General features: G+C 35.3%; 5 protein-coding genes across 5 annotated transcripts; 2 read left to right on the top strand and 3 right to left on the bottom strand.

Moving 5' to 3' along the window:
• Positions 1–107: 107 nt before the first annotated feature.
• LOC111400932 (60S ribosomal protein L39-3) lies at positions 108–650 on the top strand. The gene is made up of 2 exons (XM_023028404.1): positions 108–216; positions 331–650. Exons 1-2 carry the CDS (start codon positions 214–216, stop codon positions 481–483), a joined length of 156 nt encoding a protein of 51 aa, XP_022884172.1. The 5' UTR covers positions 108–213; the 3' UTR covers positions 484–650.
• A 1,631-nt stretch (positions 651–2,281) lies between these two features.
• LOC111400173 (putative methylesterase 11, chloroplastic) lies at positions 2,282–5,238 on the bottom strand. Its single transcript, XM_023027601.1, has 5 exons — positions 5,227–5,238; positions 4,487–4,723; positions 4,003–4,146; positions 3,306–3,437; positions 2,282–2,806 (listed from the first exon to the last, which is right to left on the bottom strand). The coding sequence occupies exons 1-5, from the start codon at positions 5,236–5,238 to the stop codon at positions 2,534–2,536; spliced, it is 798 nt and encodes a 265-aa protein (XP_022883369.1). The 3' UTR covers positions 2,282–2,533.
• A 36-nt stretch (positions 5,239–5,274) lies between these two features.
• Positions 5,275–7,946, bottom strand: LOC111400931 (probable receptor-like protein kinase At5g38990). Its single transcript, XM_023028403.1, has 2 exons — positions 7,567–7,946; positions 5,275–7,437 (listed from the first exon to the last, which is right to left on the bottom strand). Exons 1-2 carry the CDS (start codon positions 7,862–7,864, stop codon positions 5,321–5,323), a joined length of 2,415 nt encoding a protein of 804 aa, XP_022884171.1. The 5' UTR covers positions 7,865–7,946; the 3' UTR covers positions 5,275–5,320.
• Positions 7,947–8,567: 621 nt separating this feature from the next.
• LOC111400930 (60S ribosomal protein L39-3) lies at positions 8,568–9,119 on the top strand. Its single transcript, XM_023028402.1, has 2 exons — positions 8,568–8,684; positions 8,800–9,119. Exons 1-2 carry the CDS (start codon positions 8,682–8,684, stop codon positions 8,950–8,952), a joined length of 156 nt encoding a protein of 51 aa, XP_022884170.1. The 5' UTR covers positions 8,568–8,681; the 3' UTR covers positions 8,953–9,119.
• Positions 9,120–10,684: 1,565 nt separating this feature from the next.
• LOC111400929 (putative methylesterase 11, chloroplastic) lies at positions 10,685–14,788 on the bottom strand. The gene is made up of 5 exons (XM_023028401.1): positions 14,215–14,788; positions 12,898–13,134; positions 12,414–12,557; positions 11,776–11,907; positions 10,685–11,276 (listed from the first exon to the last, which is right to left on the bottom strand). The coding sequence occupies exons 1-5, from the start codon at positions 14,542–14,544 to the stop codon at positions 11,004–11,006; spliced, it is 1,116 nt and encodes a 371-aa protein (XP_022884169.1). The 5' UTR covers positions 14,545–14,788; the 3' UTR covers positions 10,685–11,003.
• Between the last annotated feature and the right edge of the window lie 4,462 nt (positions 14,789–19,250).

Here is a 19,250-nt window from a genome sequence, read left to right as displayed (position 1 = left end):
ATGTTCATTTAAACAAACGTTTGGGGGCGAAGGGATAAATTATTTTATTTTATTTTTTCCATTTTCTTTCACTTTTCTCCTCGAAGACGGTCAATTCGGAGCAAGATATATAGTGTAATAGGCGTTTAGGGTTTAGATTTCCGCCGCTCTGCTTTCACAGCACTTCCTCTCAAAGCCATAAACGGAGGAGAGCTTCATCCACCAGAATTCAAGATGGTACGCCTATTTCTCACACATTTACTCTATATTTCTGTTTATATTTTTCAATGAAGTTTTGGATACTGTTATCTAATTTTTTGTGTTTTATGCGTGTGATTTTTTTATGCGTAGCCGTCGCACAAGACATTCATGATCAAGAAGAAGCTTGCGAAGAAGCAGAGGCAGAATAGGCCAATCCCGTACTGGATCCGCCTCCGTACCGACAACACCATCCGCTACAACGCCAAACGCCGTCACTGGCGCCGTACTAAGCTCGGCTTCTAAGCATACCCTTCTTTTATAGAGTTTTGCGTTATATTCTGCTTTTCCTTTCTATTAGGATTCAATGTTTACGGATGATGCTAAGACGCAAGACTTCTATTCGGTTTTATTATTCAGATTTTGTCTTGAATTGAAATTTGAAGTTAATCTACGGATTTAATTTTTATTCTTCTGCTTTATTTTTTGGATTTTAGTGTTATTTTTTCCCTTTTAACACTCCAAATGGATGGTTAATTATACGATTCTCCCTTCTGATCTCAACCTTAAATTGTTCTTTTACTTCACTTGTTTCATAATTTGACTGTCTGGTTTTTAATTCATCTTATTATTGCTTTGAGGTTTTCGTGCACTCTTGGATACCAGTTGACAAGTTATGCATTCAATTTTTATCTGCATTGATTTCAGGTACAGATTATGAACATTCTGGACGCAAGTTGGGCTTTTCTGCATTTGAATATGTTAATAAATGATTTTGCCAACGATATTGGATTATAAATTTATCAAGGCTGTGCCCTTGGAAAGTAAAATAATATTTGGATTTTTTTTCTGTATATTTCTAACATTACTTTTTGAGCTAGAGTAGCTCGTCACAGGGTATGGTGTGGTAATTATATCAGCACATATTTTAGTGCATGTTTGGTGAAGCTTATAATCGCTAATGAGCTAGTCGAAGTTTATTTTTATCTACGCATTTCATAAGAATTACCTTTATTCGTCCTACATTTTGTAGGATCCAATATTAGTATTATTGAAATAAAAAAAAATTTGCCAAATATGATTACGAGCTTTTGTAGAACTTTATAATGTGCGCTAGCCCCTTATGCATACCAAATGCCATTAGAAGATAGTTGGCTTCTTTTTATGTGATAAAATGCAAGCATCTTGCCACACCTTGAACGCCTTATCCATCACAAAGGTTTAGTTTTTGATATGTTTCTCTCTGATTATGTTGCATTTTAAATGGAGTTTGTCTGGGTGGACAATCCTTGTGAGGATTTTATCTGTGAGGTTCGGATTTGATTGTGATTGTCTTTCATTGATACAGTTGGGTGTTTTGCTGTGGTGGGTAATATATTATTGTGCTGCTACTTTTTACGATGAGTAATGCGTACCCTTTTTGCAATTTGGTGACCAGGGATATTGATTTGCTTTGCAGTCTTGACGAGTGACCGGATCCTTTTATTTGCATTTTGCTTCTAATGTGTGTAAATTGTTGAAATTTGCTACTTTTATATTCAATTGGTTGACATCTATTTTGGACCTTAGGGTGTTGTATGGGAGGGGTTTCCTCTCTCTTTTACATATTTTCCTTTATATATATATTCCCTGTGGTAGAGATTATTTGAGAATGGATATTGTGAAAGGTAAATTCTTAGGAGAATTTGTGATTAAAAAATAGGGAGAAGTTTGTGCAGAATCATTGAACCATACATTTGAAATGCTTTTAAGCTTAGTCCTCTAATGTAATGACTAAAGAGGCCTAGCTTGTCTCGACCCAAATCCACTTTGGATTCAATTAGAACGTGACATGTACCAAGAACTCTTGTAAGATAGATATTTTATAACTATGATTGTAACAATGACCATACTGGGCTAGGCATATTATGTTTCTTGATTTATATATTTGCTATATTTATATACTATGAAATTCTAAAAATTCTTAATGCATTTATTCACGGGTTACGTTAATGCAAGAATAGATATGTCATCATTCGGATGTAACAAAAACATGTCTATGATAATCTTGATGACCTGGCGAATTTATCCAAACGTTGACAAGAAATGGCATTTATTCCATGGCTAGTAAAACAGAAATGTATAAATTAACATTCTACGAGTTCAATAGAACCAAAATAGATTCTTAAACGTCAATAAGCTATTTATCACTCGTGTGTCAGCCCAAATCTATGAAAACTACGAGCAACATCTCTGATTTGGGATAGGCCTCATCAGGATGTGTGGTAGCATATGAGGTGCTTGAAGCATGAAGCATGTCAGTGGCCACTGAAAGATGGACTTATGAAAAACTAATAGCCCAAGGAAATATGTAAGCTCATGGGATATTCGAGATCTCTACAAACAGTTTATGTAGCGCTTGAGGCTTTGAGAAAAATGGCGAGTGATCCGCGCCTTTAAGACAGAATAGTCTCTCTGGGGGACTTTTGTTTATCATGCTTTCCTGTAAAGCGATTGGTATGGCATTATCTTCTTGAGTTTCAATATAAAACCGCCTCACAGAGCCATACTTCGTGTCAGAAAGAGAGAGCTTCTCAAGAACTGGTGAAAAAGGGATCGACCTCATTGAGACTGATGCCAACGCAACGTCCTGCAAAGGAAAATTAACAAACGAGGAGCAAGAGTAAAAAAATGATAGATACATGAAAATGTGTGATAACCACATAGAGGGTAAGACAGCAGCAGGTGAACAGCTAAGCCACAACAATAAAAAGCATCAAATTTGCAAAACTATGACACCGTTGGTTGCATCACACTTATCATCAGGAACTGCATAAAATTTTCCGAGATCAGCAATTTCAGAACAATCGTGCTAGAGGAACATAAAGTTTGACATAATGTTACATAGCATTTCATCGTTGGATAGTTTTAAACACAGTCAATTTTTCCATACAATCACTTTCTTCCACATGCAATGATGTTAAGCATTCTGTCAAAGTTACTTTATCCATTTCAGAATCATAGTTTCAGTCTTTTAACAGTATATTGCAATTATACGGAGAAGAATTGGACAGTTCTAGGTAGCTGTTTATATATCTACAAGAACAATAGATATTTGGCAGCAGGTGGGCTTGTATAGTACACCATACCTTGGCAGGACTCTGGTTGAATAGTAACTCCTTTATTACAGCTCTATCGAAATCAATAGCAGTTGGAGGCTGATTGTTCCCATTAGCATATATGAATGCCTGAGCCTGTCGCATCAGATCATTTGAATCCACCTGCATAATTATCATATTCGCTTATGCAAAAAAGCATTGATAACTCAAATGCTCGCAAAATGTTAGATTTCAGGGGGAAGCATCAGGGCTGAAGTGAATCTCAGTGCTCAGATTCATTTTTAGCCTACCAATTCTGGAATGTCACCCACCAAGCAGTAGGAGAAAAAATGAAATTCAGAATCATGCCACTGGGATATGCTAAGATTTTTAACCACGTACACTCCATATCTAAGTATTAATATGATCCAGTGTTGCCCGGACAATTCCTATGAGCAAACTCATGACACATATGATACATCCTGCATCATCGATAAGGTCACTCTTTTTTGAGTCCTACGTAAATTTTCTTATGTTTTCCCCCATAAAGGTCAATAAGACGGTGTAAATCCATATTATTATGAAACTCGACATTACATATGCAGACAGGCCTAATCATTCTTGAAAATACAATTGCATGTTTAATATCTTTTGTTAAAGAAAGCAGGCCACTCTTCGCACATGAGACCGTTCTCTTTGCAAGCCAAGAATTCATTAAATACAGGGAAACTCTGGATCAAAAACAAACCTTTTCGGAGAACAGATCAAGGGTACTTTGCCCGCTAACCAACATAGCTGCAGCAGTAAAAACAGCTTTTGAAACTTTGGAGTGAAACAACTCCATTACATATGATATGCACGCCCCACCAAAATCATGTCCTACTAAAATCACCTGCGTATGCAAATGAAAAGTTGAAGAAGAAATATTACGTTATGAATGAATGTGTAATACGCATTTAGGTGCAAAGGTTTATATTTTCATGTGCCAGAGGCAACTTATTGAAGAATTTCAGAGTTCAAAATATACCATATGAACAATTTAACTAAATGCTTTGATTAATCAAATGTATAGCATCTTGTGTTGCAAGAGATGTAAAACACAGCCAAGAACCTATTTTTCTCCATTCACTAGGTTTACCCATTTTACTTCTATAATTATAATTTTGAAAAAGAAAAGAGAACAAAAGTAGAAATGCATGAAAAGAAGTAAAGAAATGGCATGAAAATATAACCTTCTCCCCATCAGCAAGCTTTTCAAAAAAATCAATAAGTGGCTTCACATATTGATGGAGACTTTTGACGCTATTTGTGTCAAATGAATGAATCCCAGAACCAGTCAAATCTATTGCAGTTACTTTATATCCATCTTCTTCCAGTAATGCAATACTTTTATACCAGCACCAGGCACCAAAACCACCACCATGAACGAGGACAAAATGGTTGGTCTCTGGATTATCAGCCTTGATACCCTATCAAAGAGAACGCGTGAGTAGACTTTAAAGTCAAAGCCAAAATAAAAACAACTATATTTTTTAATCAATTCATAAAACTGGGCAAAAGGAATCTATATTTAGCTCCACATATGCAGTTGAAGTTGATAACTCTTTGGGTGTGACAAAGGGATCACACTCAACATTAGGATTATTTCAATTAAGCATTGAACATTTTAACAATACGTAATAACTGACTAGTGATAAAATAATAATAATAATAATAAAAAAATATGCTGAAACATAATTAGAGTTTATCTGTGAGACTGAAAATAGATAGAGCCAGCTATGCATGTTCAAAGTAAGACTTATACTAAAGAAATTAGATTTTGCTGGAGCTAGGCTCCATTGTGATAAAAAAAAATAAAAAAGAAAGAAAAAAAGCTCATCTTTTAATTATCAAACAATGCAGTTCTTCCTCAACTGATTCAATTACTGAGATAAGTTAGGTACAATTATGAGCTTGAATTTGAGGCTTGTACGAGCTGTCTCATTTACTGAATAAGCCTAATATCAAGGTCAACTCCGACTAAATATATGATTCTGAGGAAGCGTTATCATAATAAGTACACAAGATCAACAGCTAACAGGCCAAAACGTGAAGAATATAACTGCAATACCTAATATTGAGAAGGGGTCCAATTCTGTTTTCTTGGATGCTTTTACCCTGTTCCAGAATGCATCCCATGGCCAAAAGCGTGATAGCTTATAAGCATTGGTTTTTCTCTTATCCACTGGTGATCCCCTGCCTAAAGGCTCAGCATTCGGATTCTGAAGCATTTCGCATCTGTTTCTTTCTTCTGGTGGAGGTGCAATATCCTTCTCCTCATCAGAGGACATTTCTTGTATCCCCGTACTGATTGATTGGGCAGTTTCCCCAGAGCAAGGCCAGACACCATCAGAACTAGTTATCTCTGTGACATATTCCAGCTGTTCCAGTGCAAATTGGAGTTGTACCACAACTTGAGCCATTGTAGGCCGTTTCTTTGGTTCATCATGCAAGCATCTTTTTGCAAGTTCCAGAAATGTCATCAGGCTCTCGGGTGAAATTTGTCCCCTCAGACTTGAAGAAATAAGCTGATCGATTTCTCCCTTGCTGATGCAGTCTTGAAACCACATGGTGAGACTATGTTTGTCCTCTGTGAGTCTTGGATCCACTGCTGGCCTTCCACACAATATTTCCAACAACACAACCCCGAAGGCGTAAGTGTCGCTCTTCCTTGTCAGTTTACGGGTTCTAAAATAATATGGGTCAAAATACCCAAATGTGCCTTTAACGTTTGTGAGAACATAGCTTTGCATATAATTTTTCTTTTGAGTTTTGGCCAACCCAAAATCTGAAATCTTAGCATCGAAATTTTCATCCAGCAGGATGTTCGAAGCCTTTATGTCACGGTGTATGATTTCATGATCTGTACCACAGTGTAGGTAGTCTAGTCCTCGACCCACCCCAATGCAGATCCTTAGGCGTTGCTTCCAAGAGAGAGAAGAATGATAATCGCTCTCGCCATCGAGTCCAAAGAGATGATCAGCCAATGTGCCATTGGGAGTATACTCATACAGAAGAATCATTTCTTTGAATTCATTGCAGTATCCGATTAAAGAAACAAGATTAGCATGAAGGAGCTTCGAAAGTGTTCGGATCTCTGTCCAAAACTCATTCTCTCCTTGCTTCGAATTGGATTCTAATCGCTTTACGGCTACAGTTTGTGGACCATTATCAATGAAACCTTTATAGACTTTACCAAATCCACCTTTTCCGATAACAAGTGCATCATTGAAGTTCTCAGTGGCTAATTGTATTTCAGCAAGAGAAAAAGGACGACAGATTCGTTCAGTCGAGGCAGACAGCTTGTTCCTATCTTTGGTATAATGATCTTCCCAAATTTGCCTCAATTTATGAGTAATGACATTGATTACAACAATTAGAATTACTGCACCAGTTGCAATTGTGTTCCCATGACCTAAAATAGTCGGAAAATTTCGCAGAGTCACAGATGATGGAGATCGTGCAGGAGGCGAAGGGTTCGGACTAGCTAGACTATTTTCTTGGTTGCTCAACTTCAATATCTCCAATCCCTTAAGGGCATCCTTTATCTGGAGGGCAATCAGTATATCACGCCTGCCCTCATCTTTGTGTCCTTTCACCATCACAATGTAGTCTCTGTACCAAAGAATGTCATTTCCACCCTTCCCTTTATCGACATAAGTTTCGGCAATCATGTCGTTTATGAGGACCCTAAACACCGGGTGGCCAGTCTCGGCCATCTGAAGTCCTTTCTCACAGAAATGAAGCCTCACCAAGTACCCATATCCAACATCCACAGGTATTTTCCAGGTGAAATTGTTGATCTTGTTTGCGTTTTTATTTGAAACTGCTCCCCACATCCTAAAAATACCAGAATTATCTGCTGATGGGATAGGATTCCAAATCATATTTATTCGGTGCACGATTTCAAGTGCAGTGTTGTTATCAATATAGATTCGAGATTTTTGGCCGACCACTTGGGCTCCAAGATCACCAGCATGTGAGTAATAAAGATCAGGAGGCATAGATATTACCTCAATTCCATTTATGAACGCGTATGTTTTATATGACAGGCTATGTTCCGGAGAAAAGATTATGTCCAATGTTTGATTTTCTTCTATATTGATGCAGTACTCCTTAACGAAAGATTTTACGCCAAATGCATCTGCAGTTATCGAAGCACTAAAGTTACTGAGGAGGGCAAAAGGCCCAGCTTGGACATTGAAAAAGTCCATAGACTTTTCAAAACTCCGGTATGAATCCCGACTAAAGTGAAAGCGAATAAATTTGTGACCTGGGCTTAATCGGAAAGTATAAGAGAATTGTGTTCGAGAGATTCGTGCTGTCTTGTAGGGAACAGGATATGTGGAAACCAAATTATGGACGATGCTTGAGCTGGTGGATGAGCCCTTTATTTGTGGCGAGAAAGTAGATTTTGAATTTATATCTCCAATCCATTCCCTGCCATTAAAGGCAGTTGATATGCCGGTGGAACCACAGTCAATAGCTATATCCCCAGAGAAGTAATGATCTGCAGAGGTGATAAGAAGATGATAAAAGAAGAAAAGCATTGAAACTGGATACAGGTACATGTTGTGATTGTACTTTGGTGTAAGACGAGAATGCTAGCAGTTAATGGTCTATACAAGATATTACAGTTCAAAGTCAAGTGCCTTGAATCTTCATGCATAGAGTACTTTTTGTATGATCATTGTTTAATTTTATAAACACTAGATTGAACATTTTGATTGTCTTGATGTTTTTCAACTTTGACGACTTGACCGATGGTATAATATAATATATTTTGGAAACATCTACATTGAATGGTGCTTGTAGAATTGAATTATGTTTTGAAAACATCCCACAGGCCTATGACCAGGTGGTTCAAGTCGAGATGGACCGAGACGATTTCACGGCAAACTCGTTAGTATTATTTTTTGTTTAAAATGTATTCACTACTTTTTGACTTGTTCTACAAGTCATAGTATCGAGGCTGAATTGAATTATCTAAATTCGGACAACTTTTTCACTATTGAGAAAAGTTGAGTTAAGACATAATGCATAAAATCATGCTTGCATGTTGATCCACACGTCAAATCAGATATATAATTATTAATTATTGAAATAATTGTCTGATTTGGGTAGGGTGGGGATATTTGGATTATTTTGGGATCCAATCAAAGTATATGAAGTTAGATGTTCATTTAAACAAACGTTTGGGGGCGAAGGGATAAATTATTTTATTTTATTTTTTCCATTTTCTTTCACTTTTCTCCTCGTAGACGGTCAATTCGGAGCAATATATATAGTGTAATAGGCGATTAGGGTTTAGATTTCCGCCGCTCTGCTTTCACAGCACTTCCTCTCAAAGCCATAAACGGAGGAGAGCTTCATCCACCAGAATTCAAGATGGTATGCCTATATCTCACACATTTACTCTATATTTCTGTTTATATTTTTCAATGAAGTTTTGGATACTGTTATCTAATTTTTTATGTTTTATGCGTGTGATTTTTTTTATGCGTAGCCGTCGCACAAGACATTCATGATCAAGAAGAAGCTTGCGAAGAAGCAGAGGCAGAATAGGCCAATCCCGTACTGGATCCGCCTCCGTACCGACAACACCATCCGCTACAACGCCAAACGCCGTCACTGGCGCCGTACTAAGCTCGGCTTTTAAGCATACCCTTCTTTTATAGAGTTTTGCGTTATATTCTGCTTTTCCTTTCTATTAGGATTCAATGTTTACGGATGATGTTAAGACGCAAGATTTCTATTCGGTTTTATTATTCAGATTTTGTCTTGAATTGAAATTTGAAGTTAATCTACGGATTTAATTTTCATTCTTCTGCTTTATTTTTTGGATTTTAGTGTTATTTTTTCCCTTTTAACACTTCAAATGGATGGTTAATTATACGATTCTCCCTTCTGATCTCAACCTTAAATTGTTCTTTTACTTCACTTGTTTCATGATTTGACTGTCTGGTTTTTAATTCATCTTATTATTGCTTTGAGGTTTTCGTGCACTCTTGGATACCAGTTGACAAGTTATGCATTCAATTTTTATGTGCATTGATTTCAGGTACAGATTATGAACATTCTGGACGCAAGTTGGGCTTTTCTGCATTTGAATATGTTAATAAATGATTTTGCCAACGATATTGGATTATAAATTTATCAAGGCTGTGCCCTTGGAAAGTAAAATAATATTTGGATTTTTTTTCTGTATATTTCTAACATTACTTTTTGAGCTAGAGTAGCTCTTCACAGGGTATGGTGTGGTAATTATATCAGCACATATTTTAGTGCATGTTGGGTGAAGCTTATAGTCGCTAATGAGCTAGTCAAAGTTTATTTTTATCTACATATTTCATAAGACTTACCTTTATTCGTCCTACATTTTGTAGGATCCAATATTAGTATTATTGAAATAAAAAAAAAATTGCCAAATATGATTATGAGCTTTTGTAGAACTTTATAATGTGCGCTAGCCCCTTATGCAGACCAAATCCCATTAGAAAAGATAGTTGGCTTCTTTTTATGTGATAAAATGCAAGCATCTTGCCACACCTTGAACGCCTTATCCATCATAAAGGTTTAGTTTTTGATATGTTTCTCTCTGATTATGTTGCATTTTAAATGGAGTTTGTCTGGGTGGACCATCCTTGTGAGGATTTTATCTGTGAGGTTCGGATTTGATTGTCTTTCATTGATACAGTTGGGTGTTTTGCTGTGGTGGATAATATATCATTGTGCTGCTACTTTTTACGATGAGAATTAGCATACCCTTTTTGCAATTTGGTGACCAGGGATATTGATTTGCTTTGCAGTCTTGACAAGTGACCGGATCCTTTTATTTACATTTTGCTTCTAATGTGTGTAAATTGTTGAAATTTGCTACTTTTATATTCAATTGGTTGACATCTATTTTGGACCTTAGGGTGTTGTATGGGAGGGGTTTCCTCTCTCTTTTACATTTTTTCCTTTATATATATATTCTCTGTTTGGTAGAGATTATTTGAGAATGGATATTGTGAAAGGTGAATTCTTAGGAGAATTTGTGATTAAAAAATAGGGAGAAGTTTGTGCAAAATTATTGAACCATACATTTGAAATGCTTTTAACCTTAGTCCTCTAATGTAATGACTAAAGAGGCCTAGCTTGTCTCGACCCAAATCCACTTTGGATTCAATTGGAACGTGACATGTACCAAGAACTCTTGTAAGATGGATATTTTATAACTATGATTGTAGTAATGACCATGCCGGGCTAGGCATATTATGTTTCTTGATTTATATATTTGCTATATTTATATACTATGAAATTCTAAAAATTCTTAATGCATTTATTCACGAGTTACGTTAATGCAAGAATAGATATGTCCCATCATTCAGATGTAACAAAAACATGTCTATGATAATCTTGATGACCTGGCGAATTTATCCAAACTTTGACAAGAAATGGCATTTATTCCATGGCTAGTAAAACAGAAATGTATAAATTAACATTCTACGAGTTCAATAGAACCAAAATAGATTCTTAAACGTCAATAAGCTATTTATCACTCGTGTGTCAGCCCAAATCTATGAAAACTACGAGCAACATCTCTGATTTGGGGTAGGCCTCATCAGGATGTGTGGTAGCATATGAGGTGCTTGAAGCATGAAGCATGTCAGTGGCCACTGAAAGATGGACTTATGAAAAACTAATAGCCCAAGGAAATATGTAAGCTCATGGGATATTCGAGATCTCTACAAACAGTTTATGTAGCGCTTGAGGCTTTGAGAAAAATGGCGAGTGATCCGCGCCTTTAAGACAGAATAGTCTCTCTGGGGGACTTTTGTTTATCATGCTTTCCTGTAAAGCGATTGGTATGGCATTATCTTCTTGAGTTTCAATATAAAACCGCCTCACAGAGCCATACTTCGTGTCAGAAAGAGAGAGCTTCTCAAGAACTGGTGAAAAAGGGATCGACCTCATTGAGACTGATGCCAACGCAACGTCCTGCAAAGGAAAATTAACAAACGAGGAGCAAGAGTAAAAAAATGATAGATACATGAAAATGTGTGATAACCACATAGAGGGTAAGACAGCAGCAGGTGAACAGCTAAGCCACAACAATAAAAAGCATCAAATTTGCAAAACTATGACACCGTTGGTTGCATCACACTTATCATCAGGAACTGCATAAAATTTTCCGAGATCAGCAATTTCAGAACAATCGTGCTAGAGGAACATAAAGTTTGACATAATGTTACATAGCATTTCATCGTTGGATAGTTTTAAACACAGTCAATTTTTCCATACAATCACTTTCTTCCACATGCAATGATGTTAAGCATTCTGTCAAAGTTACTTTATCCATTTCAGAATCATAGTTTCAGTCTTTTAACAGTATATTGCAATTATACGGAGAAGAATTGGACAGTTCTAGGTAGCTGTTTATATATCTACAAGAACAATAGATATTTGGCAGCAGGTGGGCTTGTATAGTACACCATACCTTGGCAGGACTCTGGTTGAATAGTAACTCCTTTATTACAGCTCTATCGAAATCAATAGCAGTTGGAGGCTGATTGTTCCCATTAGCATATATGAATGCCTGAGCCTGTCGCATCAGATCATTTGAATCCACCTGCATAATTATCATATTCGCTTACGCAAAAAAGCATTGATAACTCAAATGCTCGCAAAATGTTAGATTTCAGGGGGAAGCATCAGGGCTGAAGTGAATCTCAGTGCTCAGATTCATTTTTAGCCTACCAATTCTGGAATGTCACCCACCAAGCAGTAGGAGAAAAAATGAAATTCAGAATCATGCCACTGGGATATGCTAAGATTTTTAACCACGTACACTCCATATCTAAGTATTAATATGATCCGCCCGGACAATTCCTATGAGCAAACTCATGACACATATGATACATCCTGCATCATCGATAAGGTCACTCTTTATTGAGTCGTACGTAACTTTTCTTATGTTTTCCCCCATATGCAGACAGGCCTAATCATTCTTGAAAATACAATTGCATGTTTAATATCTTTTGTTAAAGAAAGCAGGCCACTCTTCGCACATGAGACCGTTCTCTTTGCAAGCCAAGAATTCATTAAATACAGGGAAACTCTGGATCAAAAACAAACCTTTTCGGAGAACAGATCAAGGGTACTTTGCCCGCTAACCAACATAGCTGCAGCAGTAAAAACAGCTTTTGAAACTTTGGAGTGAAACAACTCCATTACATATGATATGCACGCCCCACCAAAATCATGTCCTACTAAAATCACCTGCGTATGCAAATGAAAAGTTGAAGAAGAAATATTACGTTATGAATGAATGTGTAATATGCATTTAGGTGCAAAGGTTTATATTTTCATGTGCCAGAGGCAACTTATTGAAGAATTTCAGAGTTCATAATATACCATATGAACAATTTAACTAAATGCTTTGATTAATCAAATGTATAGCATCTTGTGTTGCAAGAGATGTAAAACACAGCCAAGAACCTATTTTTCTCCATTCACTAGGTTTACCCATTTTACTTCTATAATTATAATTTTGAAAAAGAAAAGAGAACAAAAGTAGAAATGCATGAAAAGAAGTAAAGAAATGGCATGAAAATATAACCTTCTCCCCATCAGCAAGCTCTTCAAAAAAATCAATAAGTGGCTTCACATATTGATGGAGACTTTTGACGCTATTTGTGTCAAATGAATGAATCCCAGAACCAGTCAAATCTATTGCAGTTACTTTATATCCATCTTCTTCCAGTAATGCAATACTTTTATACCAGCACCAGGCACCAAAACCACCACCATGAACGAGGACAAAATGGTTGGTCTCTGGATTATCAGCCTTGATACCCTATCAAAGAGAACGCGTGAGTAGACTTTAAAGTCAAAGCCAAAATAAAAACAACTATATTTTTTAATCAATTCATAAAACTGGGTAAAAGGAATCTATATTTAGCTCCACATATGCAATTGAAGATGATAACTCTTTGGGTGTGACAAAGGGATCACACTCAACATTAGGATTATTTCAATTAAGCATTGAACATTTTAATAATACGTAATAACTGACTAGTGATAAAAAAAAAATAATAATAATAATAATAATAAAATAAAATAAAATTTGAACTTGAACCGCTGAATGGACAACTAATAGCAAATGCTTCTAAAAAGGAAAACATTTTGACTGCTTTCATCAATAATGGAAAATTATGAAAAACAAAAGCATACCTGTTTTGGACACTTGGAGTATAATCTGAAAGCTCTGGTATGAAGAAGGTAAAATAAAAATACTTCCATGGCAGGAAAGAGCAAAACGAACAGAACTCACATAAGAAAGAATAAAGTATATAATAGAAGACTATCCAAGAGCCAATATCATTCTCCCTCCGTCTATAATTAAATGCTCCCTTTGTTGTTTAGTGGTCAGGCTGATGCTTTGTCCAAACAACATTTTCTACACATATTGATATTGTTTTACCGTATAAATGGAAAATTTAAAGAAGATCCAGTGGCGGTTTTCATGAAAGATTCTCAAGCTATAATCTCTCTCCCCCTCAAAAATTAACTCATTAATAAGAAATCACCCGATGACAAAAAGTTAGTAAATTACACATTGACAAATATTTCACCTGACAGCAAAAAGTTGAAAGGAGTTTCCTATTCTCCAACTTTACAGCATGACTATTCTCCAACTTTACAGCATGACTCTTGATTATTGATAAAGACAAATCATATCGGAATTACTAATAATAATTTCTCGAAACTATTTCAAGCTCAAATTAAAAAAACTGAGTGCAAAATTTCACAAAAAATTATGAGTTATTCAGATAAAACCCAAAACATTACAATAAAAACAAAGAATCAAGTCATTCTAAATCAAATTAATTAAAATAAAGAAATGAAAAAATCGAATGCTAATTTCAGAATTTACCTGCGTAACAAGCTGGTGTGCTTGAAGCAAAGGATCAGTGAGAGACCGAGCTCTGGAACTCGAGCTCCGACGAAAAGTCTGATTCCTTTTCGAGTTTCCACTCGGATACCTCAAAGAAGTGGACCGATCAAACGATGCTGCGCCGTCGTTCTGCATCTGCTGCTGGAAAAGAATTGCCGCAGCCAACGCTTGCTCGTGAATTCGATTCTCATCTCTCTTCGACGACCGAATCCTCGTCCACCGATTGCTCCCAACACCCGCCGCCGCCACTCGTTTCGATTGTCTTTGCTTCGCCGCCGATTCATTATCACGAGAAAAGCACAAGCCCATTATTTTTTACTGATTACTATTCGATGGTTACATACAAGTGCAGTGCAGAGAGCTGTATCTATATTAAACGTATTATATATATTTATTTGCAGATGTTGCTATGCAGTTACGGGCGGAGCCAGTCTAACTGCTCTTTGCTGAATGAGGATGATGAGCATCAAAGCTACGTAAAGAGAGTGCGAAGTTAAGAATGTGGACATTATTTTAGAGATCAATACTAAAATAGCCTCGAATGGTTAACATTCTTTTTTTCTAATTAGCCCTGTTTGGTTTAGCTTAAAAAGTAGTTAAAAATTTAAGCCCCGGTCGACATTTAATTTTAACCACATATTTAATCAAATTTTATCAGAATCTACTAAAAGTTAGATTTTTATCTAAACCAAATAGAGATTATATATTTCACTTATTTATTGTGCCTCCTCTATCATACTATCCGCCCCAACTATCTGATATTAAAAATTTGTTTTTAAATATTTAGAAAAATACTTTGATGGGCTATAAAAGCTTTAGAGCTAGTTGATGTAAACGCTCTTCTCCAAGAAGTCAAAACAAAAGTTGCAAAATGGACCTCAGAGTATGAGCTTATTCAAATAAAATTATAATGAGATTATAACAAAGAATAGTGGGTCCAAAAAAATGTATGCATAATAACTATTGAAAGAAAGCTCCTTGATTTGATGATCTCAATATTTCAGTACTGTGTTAAGAAGATATCCCTATTGATCTATTAAATAACGATAGGTCTTGTCAACCTAGCTACAAAGGCTGAGGGAAAGGCCGAAATATTAGTTGAAAAAATTACAGGCAAATTCATGGATCACCAAGTAAGAATGTGCAGAAAAACCAAGCTTCTCACACTCAAACTTGAGGTATTAGTAGTTGTGCATGTGGGGGTAAAAATTACAGTTTGACTTTAAGTTATAAGGATACTATCATATTTACGAGTAGGATAAGTGCAAATTTTCATTCGCTAATAAGATGCAAATGTTATTTATTATCAATGATAATTTTTGTTTAGTTTAGTAGTTATGGGTCTCCTTATTCTTTATTCAATGAAATTGTGATTTTAATATAGGGAGATGCCACATGCACATCATATAACACTTTATTATTTATCAGCTCAAAATACGATCAGTTTTTTTATCTAATTATTTTCCTTCACATCATTTGTACAAACAGCAAAATCCTTTAATAGATATTGGATAATGAATTAGTTGATTAAACTCATCATTGAATATAGAGATCATTGGTCCATACTTCCAATCGGATAAAATACTAATATTAAGAGCCTGTTTGGGAGTGATTTTGATAATTGATTTTTTGACCGTTAGGAGAAAAGTGGGATCCATTTGTGAGAGAAGAAGTCAAATATGACGGTTTAAAAAGTGAAATGATGGTCAAAAAATCAACTTTTTAGGTGAAAAAATCGGGTCCAAACAGGCCCTAAAGTAACAATGTTCACAACCACTCACAGCGGTGATACAATGTATATCCTGTTTATAAAATTAACTACTGTACGAACTAATAAACATTATCTGGTAGTATACATGAAAAATTACGAGTCGTAAGAAAAATAAACTATTTAATACGTATAAAGCGACGTAAGAAGAGCATTAAATAGTTTATTTTGCTGTTTAGTATAAAAATAAAAGTTATTATGAAAGGACTAAATAGTATAAAAATAAAAGTTATTATGAAAGGACTAGTTATGTCGCTTTACAGTACGTACCCAATTAATGATCTTCAGAAAAAAAATATTTGTTAGTTGGGCAGCCTCCTGAGAGAAAAATTCAACTCCAATTAAGTCGGTTGCCTCATTCATTATCAGACGGCAAATTGGATAATTTTATAAAATTGAAAAAAGTAACGTTATTTAGTCTCATTCAAGTTACAATCCTAATATAGGTGAAGTTAATGTGATATTAAGAGCCTGTTTGATACCTCCATTTTCCATTTCCACCCAAAAATGCATGTTTGATGGCAAAAAATTTCCATGGAATTGATTTTCTTGGTACACACATTTATGCATCATTTTCCACCTTTTGAAGGAAAATGTTTCCCATGGGTTTGGTGGTTTTTTATTTTTCAGGCTCTTTTTTTTTTTAAAGTAATTGAAACAAATTCTATCCCCAATTGTAACAAATTTTATACATTTAATTGACAATTTTAATGAAAAACAAAGTCAATCAAACACCAAAAAATTCAAAATTTTAATATTTTTTAGGTAGAAACTTATATCAATCAAACACATTTGATTGACAATTCCCTATAAAATAAGTTTTAGATAATTCAATTCCCTGAAAATTGTTTTCTTTCCGTTCAAATTTCAGTCTTGCAACCAAACGGACCCTAAATGATAAGTGAAATTAAATAAATCATTTAAATTCACATTTAATTTAATCTACTATCTAACATCACCTAAACTGGAGTTATAATTAGAGTAGGGCTAAATAGCGTTACTCAATTAAAAATGAGTGAGAGCCCGGCTTCGTATTAGTTGTGCCTTCTGATGCACAAGCCCGCATTATTCATGCTTTTCAGCACTCGAGCCCTCATTCTACGAGGTCAAAATATCGCCGACTGCCTTTTGTTCTCGCAATTTTTATATGCGAGCCACCTTTTTTATTGCTCACGCTAAGGCTCACTTGGACCCTGCCTTTAAGACAACCTTGAACTTTAAAGTAGAAAGTAGTGGTTTCCAGTTCCACACTTAAATGCAACGCCCTTCTCATTACAATGTCACTACACGTGGATACCCATATACTTGTCAAACAAACCTTCAACACTTCGTTTATAATCAAAGCAAACACGGGGAAGAGTGTCATTGTATCGGGATCTTTATCGAGAATGTTTTGTTTTGTTTTGTTCATTTACTAATATACCCTTATTTAATTTGTCTAGTTATAACTAATTTTTCTCAATTAATTTTGAAATTGTACAAATAAAAATAAAGTAAACTAGGAAAGTTTTGCTTTTTCAATAACATTAAATAAAACGTCTTAATCCGTGTTAAAAACTAAATAAGCTTATATAAATGGGACGGAGAGAATAACTTGTAATAATCTTTTCGATTTTCAAGTCAGAAGGAATTGTTTATTTGTCACCCGAAATGGATTCTTCTCTTGTTGATGCATGAGTAGTTGATGGTAATGGACAAACTGTAAATTCGTAGGAAATATTTTAGTGCTTTGTTCAAATTCAATTGGACTCAATAATTTATCAATCTATCATGAAAGATTACGTCTCTCACAGGCACATCTTAGACATTTGCGAAGCAGATCATACGTGACTTAGAAAAAAGATATATTAGGACCACCTATGAAAGCAAGTGTAGGGAATATATATTAGGACCACCTACAGATTTCTTCTTTTCTAAAATGACGCGTGATGATAGATTAATACCAACGACAATCATGATGTGCATCATATGCACATGATCCGAGAATGCTTCTTTTTAACACATGATTAGAATCTTGGGTGTGGTCTATATTTAAGAATTAAGCTAGTTGTACAATTAGTTTGACACCCTTTGACATATCAAAATCAAGATCATTGATTTGATTTGTTGTGCTACATGAATATAATATGTTTACATATAAATAATGTGGTGAGATATGATTGGTTAAAATTTCTTCATTTAAATTTAAAAAAAAAAAAAAAACTTCTCTGCTCTCTTTTTAACACTTCATCATATGTAAACCATTATATAAATGTTTATGTACAAGTAAAATTATTCTTGATTTGATTAAGTGTTAAAATTAACGGTAAAATTGTGTGCAATGTCAAATAATTAAGAGGAATCGATCAGGGGCGAATCCAACATCAACATTCAGTTAGGGCGGAGGTTGACTTTGATCGTCGATCGTCGACAATCAACCAACGTAATAGCCCAGTCATTTATTAAATTTTGATTAAATAATATTAAAAATTAGTCAATATATATGTAAATGTACTAAAGCGTAAAAATTATATACATATAAAAAAATAGTTCAATACAACCCAAAATACTAAAAAATATACAATATAACCTTATTTATAACTGTAAACTGAGACAACTGAATTCTACGGGATTTCATATTTTGAAAACGTTGTGTTTCGCGCGGGTAGTCGCTAACAATTAAAAAGGGATCAGACGATTGTGTAAGGAACAAACCTCTTGAGACAAAGTCCCAAAAATGGGTGTTTTATTGGCGATGACTTTACAATTGGAATTTAAACAGAATGCCTCCAAGGGGCGCAAGTACACGAGTACTGAAAGAAATGTTTAAGTCTAAACTAAGAAATTGAAATTACATATTCTCTGTTTGAGAGTGTTTGATTTGGGGTTCCTTTGCTCTATGTCTTTTCTTCCTTTTATATTCTCTTGATGATCTCTTCATGATCAATCGCTTAGAAACCGCTTAATTGCTTTATAACTGCTCACTTTCTTCATGGTGGCCAACTTATCGTAGAACTGCCGTCTCTAACTGCTGCCACTACTCTTTGTCGTTCTACCGTCTTCAACTAAACATCCTTGAATCGTAGAACGTGATAAGATTACTCAATAACTATTTCGATAACTGCACTTTTGAATAACCATAACATCTTATGTTTGCTAAGATTCTGGGCGATTCGAAGGTTTGAGTGAGAACAGGGTCATAACTCTGGGTGACTGCAAGGCACTTCATTCGCTCAGATCTTGGGCGTCTTGCAAGTTTGGGCGATGG

Source organism: Olea europaea, chromosome 10 (assembly GCF_002742605.1).
Source record: "Olea europaea var. sylvestris chromosome 10, O_europaea_v1, whole genome shotgun sequence".
Lineage (NCBI taxonomy): Eukaryota > Viridiplantae > Streptophyta > Magnoliopsida > Lamiales > Oleaceae > Olea > Olea europaea.
This window is presented reverse-complemented; position numbering and strand designations above follow the sequence as displayed.

What these genes read in the sequence shown, in the direction of transcription:
- LOC111400173 (XM_023027601.1), bottom strand. An exon ending in TTGATCTGTTCTCCGAAAAG is followed by an intron (nt 3,438 to 4,002) that starts GTTTGTTTTTGA and finishes ATAATTATGCAG; the next exon opens with GTGGATTCAAATGATCTGAT. An exon ending in TCAACCAGAGTCCTGCCAAG is followed by an intron (nt 2,807 to 3,305) that starts GTATGGTGTACT and finishes TTTCCTTTGCAG; the next exon opens with GACGTTGCGTTGGCATCAGT.
- LOC111400929 (XM_023028401.1), bottom strand. Translation starts at nt 14,544, where the DNA reads ATGGGCTTGTGCTTTTCTCGTGATAATGAATCGGCGGCGAAGCAAAGA. An exon ending in CACACCAGCTTGTTACGCAG is followed by an intron (nt 13,135 to 14,214) that starts GTAAATTCTGAA and finishes TCTCTTTGATAG; the next exon opens with GGTATCAAGGCTGATAATCC. An exon ending in AGCTTGCTGATGGGGAGAAG is followed by an intron (nt 12,558 to 12,897) that starts GTTATATTTTCA and finishes TTGCATACGCAG; the next exon opens with GTGATTTTAGTAGGACATGA.
- LOC111400931 (XM_023028403.1), bottom strand. Translation starts at nt 7,864, where the DNA reads ATGTACCTGTATCCAGTTTCAATGCTTTTCTTCTTTTATCATCTTCTT. An exon ending in TACTTTCCGATTAAGCCCAG is followed by an intron (nt 7,438 to 7,566) that starts GTCACAAATTTA and finishes CGATAACTGCAG; the next exon opens with ATGCATTTGGCGTAAAATCT.